General features: G+C 37.7%; 1 protein-coding gene and 1 pseudogene across 2 annotated transcripts; one reads left to right on the top strand and one right to left on the bottom strand.

The window, feature by feature from the left end:
* Positions 1 to 4,526, top strand: LOC120118507 (annotated as a pseudogene).
* A 1,451-nt stretch (positions 4,527 to 5,977) lies between these two features.
* On the bottom strand, positions 5,978 to 8,171 carry LOC120118506 (SKP1-interacting partner 15-like). Of its 2 annotated transcripts, none has more exons than XM_039138536.1 (2): positions 6,807 to 8,171; positions 5,978 to 6,075 (listed from the first exon to the last, which is right to left on the bottom strand). In XM_039138536.1, the coding sequence occupies exon 1, from the start codon at positions 8,100 to 8,102 to the stop codon at positions 6,993 to 6,995; it is 1,110 nt and encodes a 369-aa protein (XP_038994467.1). In that variant the 5' UTR covers positions 8,103 to 8,171; the 3' UTR covers positions 5,978 to 6,075; positions 6,807 to 6,992. The 2 variants fall into 2 exon arrangements, with proteins under 2 accessions (XP_038994467.1, XP_038994468.1); XM_039138537.1 differs by lacking the exon at positions 5,978 to 6,075 and adding an exon at positions 6,082 to 6,237.
* Positions 8,172 to 12,831: the final 4,660 nt, after the last annotated feature.

Below are 12,831 nucleotides of genomic sequence, written 5' to 3'. Positions count from 1 at the left end.
GCTCACTCCGATACAACTTTCCGTTTCGACGATCTTCTCCTCTTCGACCCTTCCGATCTCGATCTTTCCTCCCTTGACCTCCCGGCTTCAACCTCCAATCCCACCCCGCCCCCTTTCATCCCCGTTCCTACCGATTCCTCCGATGACTCCTCCTCCAACGGCCAGCCCTCCCGCTCCTCCCGCAGCAACCCTAGGCGCATATCTTCCCATGTCCGTAGTCTTTCTTTTGATTCTGATTTCTTCGACGGATTCGGATTGACCGAGCCCGCAAATTCCGGAGGAGCTGGAGATGAGAAATTTGGCGGGAAAGGAGGGGCGGGAGAGAAGAGGGCTCACCATAGGCATAGTAACTCGATGGATGGTACGGATTCGTTTAAGATTGAGTCTTTGATGGCCGTTGACGGTGCTAAGAAGGCTATTGCTCCTGATAGACTCGCTGAGCTTGCCCTTATTGATCCCAAGAGAGCTAAAAGGTAGAATTGCGTCTCTGGTAGTCTACCTTGAGCTAAAAGGTAGAATTGCGTCTCTGGTAGTCTACCTTTTCTGCTACTATTTTTTTAATTAAATTAATTTAATTGGATCTTTTATACAATTTATTTTTAGTTAATAAATATGGTTCCATACACGATTTTTGTTATTCTTTTTGGAATCTTCATTTTCTCTTGACCAAACACTGTACTCGAATCAATTGTCGTTGAGAGCCGAGCTCGACACCTGATTCGAATAGCTTACAACCTTAATTAAACTTTTTATTATATATAATTACTATTAAAAACATTTAATTTGAGCACCAGACACGAGGACTTTGATGGAGTATTTTCTTTCTTGAATTGACTAATTGAGCTTCAAATCTTAAATTTCAGCCATATTTCTTACAACTCGAGTTTGAGTTTATTCACTCAATTCTTTCACTCAATTCAATTAGACCCATAAACTTTTACCTAATAGTTCAATGATTATGGATGGATAGAAGAGATTACGGTAACACTAAAAAAAATTAACTTCTCATAGTTTAAGCTTTTTTTATACAGATAATCTAGTTTAGTACTCCTAAGATTTTATAATTTTTCACCTTAAGAATTAATATAACTTTTTAAATTCATACTCTTGATATAAAATCTTAGGGCGGTCTTTGTTTTAAATCAAGTTCAATCTTTGTCAGTTTTCTTTTTTGTAGTATAACAGTAATTATTTTATTTTAATTACCAAAAAAAGGGAAGAAGGTTGTGCCTAGCACGATGAACAAGTTTTGGATGGCTATTCTCTATTGAAACGGCTGCTTGAATCAAGAAGTTGTCACTTAATGGGTGCCTTGAAACGAAGCTGGAACTGTGTTGTCTTATGAATTTAAATTAGTTGGTATACTTAATTTCCATATAAAATTGGGTTTGGTTTGTGTACTTTAGGATTCTGGCTAACAGGCAATCCGCGGCTCGATCAAAGGAGAGGAAGATTCGATACACCAGTGAGCTGGAGAGGAAAGTTCAGACGCTTCAAACAGAAGCTACCAATCTCTCGGCTAAGGTCACAATGTTAGAGGTAAATACACCTTACGCCTCTCTGCTTTAGCTTACTGTATGCATCTAAAGAATGTCATCTTTTTTTCGCCCCCCCCCCCCCCCCAAAATGTGGATCCTTCTGATGCTTTCCAGGTTCATGCGCTCAAATGTTTTTTTTAATGTTAAAGATTGTAACTGCTAGTGACTGAACTCAACATAATTTTTTTGAGGGAGTCAATATATATATATTTTAAAATATTTTAATGTTTTTGTCATTGTAAATTGTATATCAAAATATCATACGAATAAAAAATTATAAATCCTTAAAATTCATCTGTTCATATAAAAATCTAAAGAAATAAATTAAATCGATAATAATATTATATAAAATTGTGCCTAAGTTTTTATTATGGAGATGAAAATTCATGGATTGACGTAATAAATATAGATACTTGAAATAAAACCATAAATATAAATAAAATTAAAAAATATTTGAAAAAATTACCTTTAACTGAAACGGAATTAAAAGTTGAACACTTAATAATTTGATTGAAGTTCTCAACTCATATAAGATGAACAACCAATCAGGAAAAAAGTACAAAAAATTTAATAAAATAATAATACAAAAAATGAATGTTGATTATTTTTAATAAATGATATGCAAGTAGATTTCAAATTTTAAAATGGTATACATTTTTTTTTTGAAATAACCAAATATAATAACTTATTATATGTATTTTTTAATAAACTTAAGAATTTAGTATATATATATTGAGTGATTCAATTCATCAAGTAAAGGGGCTTGAAAACTTTCCGGAGAGCTTTTTTTTTATAGAGAGAGAGGTGAGTAAGGGGCTTGCTTGCAGGCTGGCTCGAGTAAAGGGGCTTGCTTGCAGGCTGGCTCGAGTAAGGGGCTTGCTTGCAGGCTAGCTCGAGTAAGGGGCTTGCTTGCAGGCTAGCTCGAGTAAGGGGCTTGCTTGCAGGCTAGCTCGTGCAATCAACGAAGCATTCCTTCGCCTTAGTAAGCTTGCTAAGGTTCTCCGGGCACTACGGTAGGACACGGATCGATCATGACGAGAATGGACTTCTCCGTAATGTAATGTAATAGAAGAATCACAATTCGGCGACCAGACAAAGAGATATGAATTCAATTCGTCTGGGTCGGAGGCGCAAAGTTCATCATTCAGTGGTGGGGTCTTCATGAGCCTCACCCGCAGATTTTGATGGCTTGGATGCTAGGGGGGTCTGGATAGAGTCTCGCTCATAGAGGACGAGTGTGCGCTAGCGCGCTATAGGTTACGGATCAGATAGCCCTTCGGGCGCGTATCAAATTTCGAAATAAGTTTTATTTAATTTATTACTTGAATTTAAGAGAATTTTTTCGAAGATTGTTTTCTCAGCCTTTAAAATTACTTCTTTGTTGTGTAGATGCATAGAATTCTCTTCATTTGAAGAATGGTTTGAAGAATGGTTGAATGTAATATAAGGTCCTAGATTACTTTTTGTCTAATCTAATTAAGGTTGCCTGCTATGTTACTTAAACTTTTCCTTCCCTTTTTACCTAAAAAAACAAACTTTTCCTTCCTTTTTTTTGAAATGCCTATGTCTAGAAACATGAGTATGAGGATATGACCTTCAAAGATCCTCCATATAGAAGAAAAATGTGACGGTACCAATAACTCACATTCACATTTTCGCTCATGTTCGGTCCAAGTAACATGGGTTGGCCACTTTGCAGTTTCTTGAGGAGTTTTGTTCTATCTGTTATTTTTTATATATTGTTTTTCTGAGACAATTTCCTTGTATAACAATCATTGATCAATCCTTGAATAAGACGTGGAAAGAAAATTGATAAGCCTATGTTCTTACAACTCCTCATTTCCCCCCCCTAAATCATCCTTGTCAATCATCTATATCTCACACTTCTACGCGTTTTGGTATCCGGAACTTTACCTCAAGTAATATAGAAAGTAGCTGTGTACCTTCAACATAGAATATATCAGGTGAAAGTTTGCACACATCATCATGAACATAATGATGTGTTTAGTATTAGTAGGGTCCTATTGAGTTGTTTCTGCCGAAGTTGCTAACCTGGTAAACACCTGTTTTGCATCTTTGAGTGGGCTAATATTTGTCTACTGCCTCCACAGTGAAGGGAGCGAACCGATTCTGATATTTTTCTCCTACAATGCAGAGAGAAACTACTGGATTGACAACTGAGAATAAAGAACTCAAATTACGGCTAGAGGCCATGGAGCAACAAGCTCAGCTTAGAGACGGTATGGCATAATGTTTCCTTATTTTTGCATCACATACTGCAATTATACTTGCTGGTGGTGGATTAATGAGTTTGATTACATTGTTTTGACCATTTTATGATGAAATTGGTTAAAATATCAAAACTCTACCGTTTCATAGTTAAGTGATGCAGAATTTGGGGCTCATTCATTCATCGGTAAAGGACTTCATTGGGAAAGAATGTCATATTTTTGCTTCCGAAATCCATACGATTTTCACATACACTATAACAAATCTAGGTGTATGATAAAATTAGCGTTTATATTTTATGGTTTGAAGCTTTAAATGAAGCGCTGAGGGAAGAAGTACAACGCTTAAGATACAAGCCGGTCAAATGCCAGCTATGAATGGGAACTCTTTCAATGGCAGACTGCCTCAATTTTTCCCTCACCAACCATCTCCGCAGCACTTCAGTGGCCACCAAGCACCACAGCAGCAGATGCCTCAGTCATCCGCCAACGATGGGCAGCCACAGCCTCGCTTCATGTATTTTAACCGGGGAGCATAGTTTGATGTTGGAAGAAAATGCTCAGAAAACATAAGATGCATATCTTGTACAAAGCATATATCTACATGTATAGTAGGTTAGGGTTGTGAATGAGTGCTGATAGGATCAGTCTGTATCATAGGTTTCACATGACTTTATTATCACCGATAATAAGGGTAAGAGATGAATAGAAATGAGGGCTGAGATGATATTGACTTGATATACGAAGTATAAAATTCATACTCAGCAGTCTCTTTTTCACATTATAACAAATGCAACTTTGATTCTGAATTGAATATTACAACGAAAGATATTTTCCGTTTTTAGCTAAACCTGGCTTAATTCTAGAATCATTGAGGTCCAATATCATTATTGGATGCTACTAGATGTCTGACGTCAAAAAAAAACACAACATATTGTTTTTACGTATTGTAGGGTGATCAAATCTCGACTCAAAAAACTGATTTTTTCGACACGAAAAAACTTGACTCAAACTGAGTTCAAGTTGTAATTTCATAAACTCGACTCGATTCGGAAAAATTTCATATTCAAATCGAGTTACAAAATACAACTCGAATAACTCAATTTTTTAGAAAATAATAGATTCATTTTAAAGTTTGAATCAAGTCATTCGACTTTATATATATATATTGTACATATGGTTATAGAAAGTCATTTAAATTGAAATCAAATAATAATATTGTAAATATTTCAAATAAATTTAAACATAAACTCGAAAAATCGACTCGACTCGAAAAAATTTCAAGTCAACTCCGAGTTGTAAAATAGACCTCATCAACTCGAATAACTCGAAATTTTTTTACTCGACTCAATTCGATCAAACGTTCACTCCTATATGAAAGGATTTACCCGACCCTTTATGTCCTTACTCCTTACCCACTTTCTTTCCACCTACTTCAAAAGGAAAATATTAACATCAAACTCTTCACTTCTCTTCAAATACCACCAATATTTGATACCAGCTGGTACCCCAACACATATTTGGCATAGATAAAACTTCATCGTAAAAGAGCTGAGATAAAATTCCAGGACGACATATGTTGTTTTAACTCAAAACTCAAAAGATAGGAGTCTATTAAGTAATTAAATCTTAAAAATTAAGAGGAACAGGTATTATTTGACTGATATTTAAATTGAAAATGAACTAAAATTCCATTATACCAAAAAATTTGGTAAGGGCTCTTTGAGCAGTATCTAAATTATATTCAAGTTCTACCAAACTAACTGTAAGTAGTATCTAAATTAGAAGGTAACAATGGCTGCCCATCATATATGGACAACACTAATGACTTACCATACAACAAATGTTCACAATATAAAGACTCTTGAAGAATCAGCCGAACCATTAATACTCCCTTGCACACAACAATTATGCTAAAGGCAACCTCCAAATGCATCTTGAAGGATAGTTTTTTCTAGCATAATCGTATTATTAGCTTCATACTACTGAAGCAGACACTTCTCTATTCACCATGCATTGTCTTGAGGAACAGGCCTTATGTTTGCTTTTATTTGTATGCTTTGAATTTATTCTAATGTGGTAAATGACCAAATTCAAAAACAAATGAGATAATAGTAATAGTAACAATCATATGAACAAATATACTTTTTCCCCTTTCTTGCGTATGAACTTGCAAGTATACTTGAACTTGTACCAAAAGAATGATCTTTAGTGTTGGAACTAATATTTATGCTAATCTCCACTTCATACTTAAACTGCAATTTATAGATTCATTTGAATCTTCATTCTCTTATAAATCAACATGAAACCTGGAAATAGAGAAGGAAAAAAAGAAGATAAGAAGATGGAATACAGAGAGAAGAGTAAGAGTAGAGGGTTGTTAGAAACTTCAAAATATTTCCTTTCTACCATTACTTTGACTAAGGTCAACTATTTTAATTCTTACTTCCCACTGCCACCCATCCCTAATCCTGAAACCAATAGAAGAGCAATCTCTCAGCCAAAAGAATATATCTAAAGCACCATTCGAACTAATTCAGATCTCTCCAGCAGGAGCTTTCATAATACATCCTTGAAAAAACTACAACATCAAAAGGAACTATGACTTCATACTTTTGATTCCAAAACAATCATAAACAAAACGTTCCAATATACAATTAGCTATGTTCTTCTTAGCAATTGCACTATCTAACTAAAGTACAGATTAGTAAACAGCGACAAAAGCCATTAGTGTTGGCAATGGCTCATATAGTGATCTCGTAAGACTCCCTTCTTCCATTAGTTTCAGATAAAAAAACACTCAAGGTCTTAATCAAGCATTGAAAATAGTAATTAAAGAGCTGTAAAATTCTTGGGATTTTGTTTTCATCATAATTAACAAGTTGCATTGTCTAAGAACAAATTGAACATAATTCCCACTTTTGGCTCTTGAATCCCTGAGGTCTGGACAACAGGTTACAGTGTTTTTGATTCATTTCAGGAGAAGAACATAAACGAAAAACAACAATGATTCAAAGTAGCAAACATTGGAAGAACATACCGTGCACATTTAAGGAACCACAGTAGCCGAGCTCAAACAGTAATTCCTCAGAAAAGCTTGACCCCGTTTCCAGGCATGACATGAGGCACCCTCTCAATCCACTGCCATTCACAGTGATTCAAACGAAATACAACAATGATTCAAAGTCGTCCTGGTAAACAATGTAAGAACATTCTGAGCATCAATTTAAGGAACTGTAGTAAGCCGAGCTTCATAGGTAAATCCCCGGAAAAGCTCATCACCATTTCCGGGCACCCCATCAATCCACCGCCAGTTGCAGCAATCCCAGAGAGCCAGCCTCCCAACTTTCTTCCCGGAAAAGCAAACCCTATTCCCTCCTCCAAACACCTTAAATTTACTATCATGAAACAACTGGTGCATCGCCTCCGGCATCCTCGTTGCCTCTTCCCACTCCATTGTTTCCAGATCCAATCTCAATATCAAAATCGTCAAACCAGATTGGTTAAAGGAATAACTCGATTTTAAACCGCCAATCATCAAGATCTTGTTCCCGTTTCCAGGTACTAAACACGGTCTTTTCATTATATCAAAAATATCCCCCCATTCATGCCTTTCTAAACATTCCCAGTTATTGTTCATCACACTTAAATTTAAATTTAACAAGTTTTTGACAGCGCAATAGAATAATTTCCTCTTACTTCTCCACGGCGATCCGACATCGCATAGGGCGAAAACGGAGTTGGAAATCACGATGGGGCTTCTAGGTTTCGAAGGCAAATTCGACGAGAATTTGAGCCATTGCTGGGTTTTCTGAGAAAAAGAGAAGTAAAGAGCAGCGAGTTCAGTTAAGACTACGACTCGGTTCCTTGAGTCAACTAGCACCGAGCCATGGCGTGACCAAGCCGAGCCGAGCCGAGGGAGGACTCTGTATTTACGAGTCAAGGGGTTACACACGATGAGCGACTTGTTGGAGTCGGGTGAATCAACCCAGAGGTAAACCAGACCGATCGAAGACGCGACGGGGTGAGGAGATCTGAAGGGAAGAAAATCGAGGCTGAATCGAAACCATTGGTTCTGATCGGAATCGTAGACGTGGATACAGGAATGGATTGACGAGTGGAGGATGTGATGATTATGGTGGTGGTGCGGGGGACGGAGACCGAGGAGGTTGAGATGGGATCGGCTGGAGATGAGGTGCACAAAAGACGGTGAGGTCAGGGTTTGGTTAAAGAGCTTGCAAACGGAGCGGCAGATCATAATTTCGCGAAGCGAGAGGGAAGAGAAGATCTGGTGGAGAGTGTCTTCGGGGAGACGGCTGATCGGAGACGACTCCATTTTCGTGGACGCAAAACAGAGAACGGAAATATGATGCGAAGCAGGGAATCACGGGATTTAAAATGAAAACAACCAAACAAACAGGACTAGGGGTTTGGGGTCGCGTAAACAGGCCGTGTTTTATTTCCCGAAATGTGGCAAATGAGTCTCCGCCCTGTCACTTAGTCTCCGGTAGACCCGACCCGAACCTACATATGTTGATAATAATGTGCAATGATAAAATATTAACTTTAATTTGATATATAATAAAAGGTGTTTTTTCGAAAATTACCGGTGACCGGTATATTTATCGATCTAACACCGGTCAGATTATATTTTCTGATCTAACACCCTTAGCAGTAAAGCGTGCCCCTTCACCGCGTTATATGTTGATTTGACGCCACGTGGGGGTAAAGCGCTCCCCTGAAGCGCGCCTTATGCTGACATGGGTACACGTGTGTAAAGCGCGGCCCCTGGGGGCGCCTTACGCCACGTAGGGGTATAGCGCGAGGCAGGGGCGCGCCTTACCTTTAATTCTGATTTATATATAACGCGAGGTAAGGGCCACACCATACCTTTAACTGATATAATTATATAAGGCACGGTACAGGTACATCGCCTTGTAACTTTTCCCTATAAATACCTTTTTCCCCGATTAAGTTCCTCACATCTCTCCTCTCAACTTATAAATTAATACAACAATTTCGTCAACGAGTCAATAATTCTGACAATTTTCTCATATTTTATTCAGAAGTTCGTTCGATTTTTCGTTATAAGGTAATTTTGTGATAAATTTTTTATTATATTTATTGTTTATTATGATTATTTGAAAAAAATATTATACTAATTGTTGTCAATTAATTTCTGTGTTTGTAAAATTAGAAAGCGAGAATATACGTCGAAATAGTTTTGCGGTACAGGTAATAATAAAATTATATTATTAAATTATTTACATTTATGTAAAATTTTATTCTGTTATATTTTCGTTCATATATTATTTAATCAACATTGTTTCAGTTGTTCTTTTTGCAGATATAATATTGCCGCACTTTTAAACTCAAAGAATGGCGCGACTTTCAACTATTGTTTATTATGATGGTGAAATTCGAGAAGATGAAATCGGCGTTGTTTTCGTATCAAATGAGCGTGTTAAAATATCATTGAAGAGAAACATAATTCTTGAGGAGCTGATAACGAAGATTTCGAGGAAGATTCATGTTGGAAGTAGTAGAAGAATGTCGTCGTTGCAGTACAGATTTCCAACATCATTGTTGTCATTAACTTATACAACGTTCGAACTTTTGAACAATGATGATGTTGAAATGATGGTTGAAGCTCAAAGTAATTATTCAGACGCCGATATTGAGATGTATGCAAATTTTATTCAAGTGTGTGTCGTTCGGGGTCAATCATTAAGCTCCTACTATGGGCTGGCTGAACAAGTTGACAGCCGACGACAGTAATGTGTAATGATTTTAATGCCATAATGGGGAGACATTCATCCGCAACTCCTTAAGATATGTACCGAGGTGGGTCGACGAACAATCCGTATGGCAATATCGCGTCCAGTTCAAGGGGAAGACATTCATCTGCAAATCCGTTTGACCTTAATATGGAGATGCCATCGACGCAACCATCTGTGCAGTTTTCATTTGACACGATGGCTTCAAGCTCTAGGGGGAGGCATTCGACTGCGAGCTTTTTCGATCTCAATTCGATATGCCTTCTAGTTCAAGGGGAAGGCGTGCAAGTAGTAAGTTCTTCGACCTAAATGCGGAGCGCATAGAGGAACCATTATCTACACCAGAAGAACCGCTTCGTGAGCCTGGTGCGGATAGTGCTGAGACTGGACTATTCATTCACCCAGAATCACCGCAATTCAACTCCGATGATGATGAAGTTCCAGGAAATGTGGCACAAACTGACCCTCCTGCACACATGTATGAAGCTGATTATGGTGCAATGTACGAGCCAGAATTTGCAGATATGCCTCATCTCGGTGACTATGGATATTACCCATCAATAAATAATGGTGAGTTATCTTTAGGCATGGAGTTTCCAAGCAAAGAAGAAGCGGTGATGGCTATAAAAAATTACAATATCCGTAATTATGTTCAGTCCAAAGTCAACTGATCCACGACCGAAAAATACATATTCTACTGTTCACAACGCGAAAACGGATGCAATTGGATGATTCGCGTATCGAAAAGGAAGAGGAAAAACAACATATGAGAACTAACAGTATACACCGGTCCTCACACATGTTGTGCTGGAGGGGTCAACCAAGATCATCCCAACTTGGACTCTGAAGTGATATGCCAAGCCATCATGTCCATGGTAAAAGCAAGCTCTCATATAGTTGTTGCTGTGTTGATTTCAGCTATACAATCGCAGTATGGGTACACTGTCTCCTTTAAAAAAGTTTGGTTGGCAAAACAAAATGCCATTGTCAAACTTCATGGTGAATGAGATGCATCTTACAACGAACTTCCAGGCTGGTTTAGGCTGGTACGGAGGTTAAATCATGGGATAATTGTGGACTTCGAAACCTCCTATGCATACCATAATGATCGAGTTCTCCGCGATCGATGCCAATTCTACCGGGTTTTTTGGACTTACCCACAGTGCGTTAATGCTGTCAAATACTGCAAGCCTGTGGTCCAGATCGACGGGACTTTCTTGTATGGAAAATACAAGCAATTTTTATTATTGGCAGTTGTCCAAGATGGCAATCGTAACATTCTTCCAGTTGTCTTTGCTCTTGTTGAAGAAGAAGATACAGATTCTTGGGCTTTTTTCCTCCGAAATTTACGTGCACATGTTATCACGAGGGGAAAACATCTGTGTCATTTCAGATCACGGAGCTGGGATCAAAGCAATAATGGAGTCTTTAGGTCCAATGTGGCAACCACCCTTTGTCCAACATAGGTATTGTCTCCGACACATTACTGCGAACTACCATGGAAGGTACAAGAAGAATGATTAGCGTCAATTAATTGTGTGCATGGGTAAGTGAAACTGATGTAGTGTGTTTTCTTTTCGATCGTTTTAATTTTGCAAAGAAAGAAAGTTAGTAAGTTATACATTTTTTGATCAGGTTACGAACAACTTCCTCAAACATTTGAATTAATGCTTCAAGATTTGCGGGCGAAGAACGAGGAAGGATACGATTACATCAGCCTCATCGATAAAGAAATGTGGACGAACGCATATGATGGTGAATATCGATATGGACACTGACGACCAACTTGGCAGAGGCAATCAATTTGACCTTAAAGGGTGCACGTCACTTACCAGTAGCGGCTTTGGTAAGATTATTTTTCGTTTGGGGGCGCTTTTTGCGAAGCTCGGGGACAAGCTCAAACCTGGATGCAAGGCGGTCATGTCTATCACCCTAGATTAGTTGCAGATCTACAGAAAAAAATTTCTGTATCAAATGGAATGTCTGTAACAAGCTTCTCTAGAAGGCATGAAATGTTTCGTGTCACAGAGTTGCCGCGACCTCTTCAATGGATTGAAGCTGTGTCGTTAAGAGTAAATCTAAAGGACAGAACGTACGACTGCAGGTTTTTTCAAGCTCTGAAGTATCCATGCTCTCATGTGATAGCAGCTTGCTCGCATACACGTCAAGACTATAACCATTTTGTGAATCTCGTATACCTACTATCTGAAGTTTTTAAGGTATATGAATTTGAGTTTCTCCCCATAGGTAATGATAAAGACCCCGATGAGGTTCAAGATTGGCTTCCGATTGTACCAAATCCGAGTTTATTGAGGGAGCGTGGTCACCAAATCCAATCGAATTCATTGCGATATGGATATTCGAGAAAGATTCTAGACAAACAGAAGATGTGGGCATTGTAGAAACCCATGACACACTAGAAAACCATGTTCACTTCTGTTGCCATCAAGTAACAATTGATGAGGAAATGATGTATTTGTTTATCAAATAATAATTCTTGTACTTCAATTTGCATTTATTTCAAGTTAATGTCATTCGATAATCTCTGATGAAGATTAAAAAAATGATACAATAATACGAGATTGAACATTTACGTTATATGTGATTATAATAAAAGATATAATAGTGAAAAACTTAAGAAAGTTATCGAACACAATCATAAATTTTATCAAACTGATTACAATTTGGTATTTCAAAATAATTTAAATACAAAAATAAAATATTAAATTAAATGATAACCGATTACAATAACTGAATTAAATGATAATAAACAAAATTAACTGAATACATTAAAAAACTCCAACAAATTTAACAAAATAAAGTAAGTATTAAATGAAAATAAATAAAAAATTACAATTAAAAAGTCCAATAAACTAAATACAAATATATTAAAAAACAAAATCTATCAATGCCTGCGACGCGAATGTGTTCCGCAGGGAGGTGGCTGTCGGTCTCGAGGAGGATTTCTTCGTATTACTAGTTGTGACTCCTCGCTGTCATCATCATCACCATCATCATCATCGTCGTTGTTGTCCTGAGTAGGTACATGAGGAGCTGATGACGATGAAGCACCTCCATAGAATAAGGACCCTGGAGGTGTATGACTGACTATCCCACCGGCCTACGAAAACTGGGAAAACTCATAAACCCCAGACATCGCTGAGTGTGAAAATTGTACAGGAGGTGTCTGTGCTACGACCATAAGTGATGAGGCTGAACCCACCAAATATCCAGTATATGAACCCCAAGTCGTATCTATAAATATAGACCAATAATAGCCTCCAAGAG

Source organism: Hibiscus syriacus, unplaced genomic scaffold (genome assembly GCF_006381635.1).
Source record: "Hibiscus syriacus cultivar Baekdansim isolate YM2019G1 unplaced genomic scaffold, ASM638163v2 tig00110328_pilon, whole genome shotgun sequence".
Classification (NCBI taxonomy): domain Eukaryota; kingdom Viridiplantae; phylum Streptophyta; class Magnoliopsida; order Malvales; family Malvaceae; genus Hibiscus; species Hibiscus syriacus.
This window is presented reverse-complemented; position numbering and strand designations above follow the sequence as displayed.

Excerpts from the sequence above, each read along its gene's own strand:
- LOC120118506 (XM_039138536.1), bottom strand. The coding sequence starts at position 8,102 with ATGGAGTCGTCTCCGATCAGCCGTCTCCCCGAAGACACTCTCCACCAG.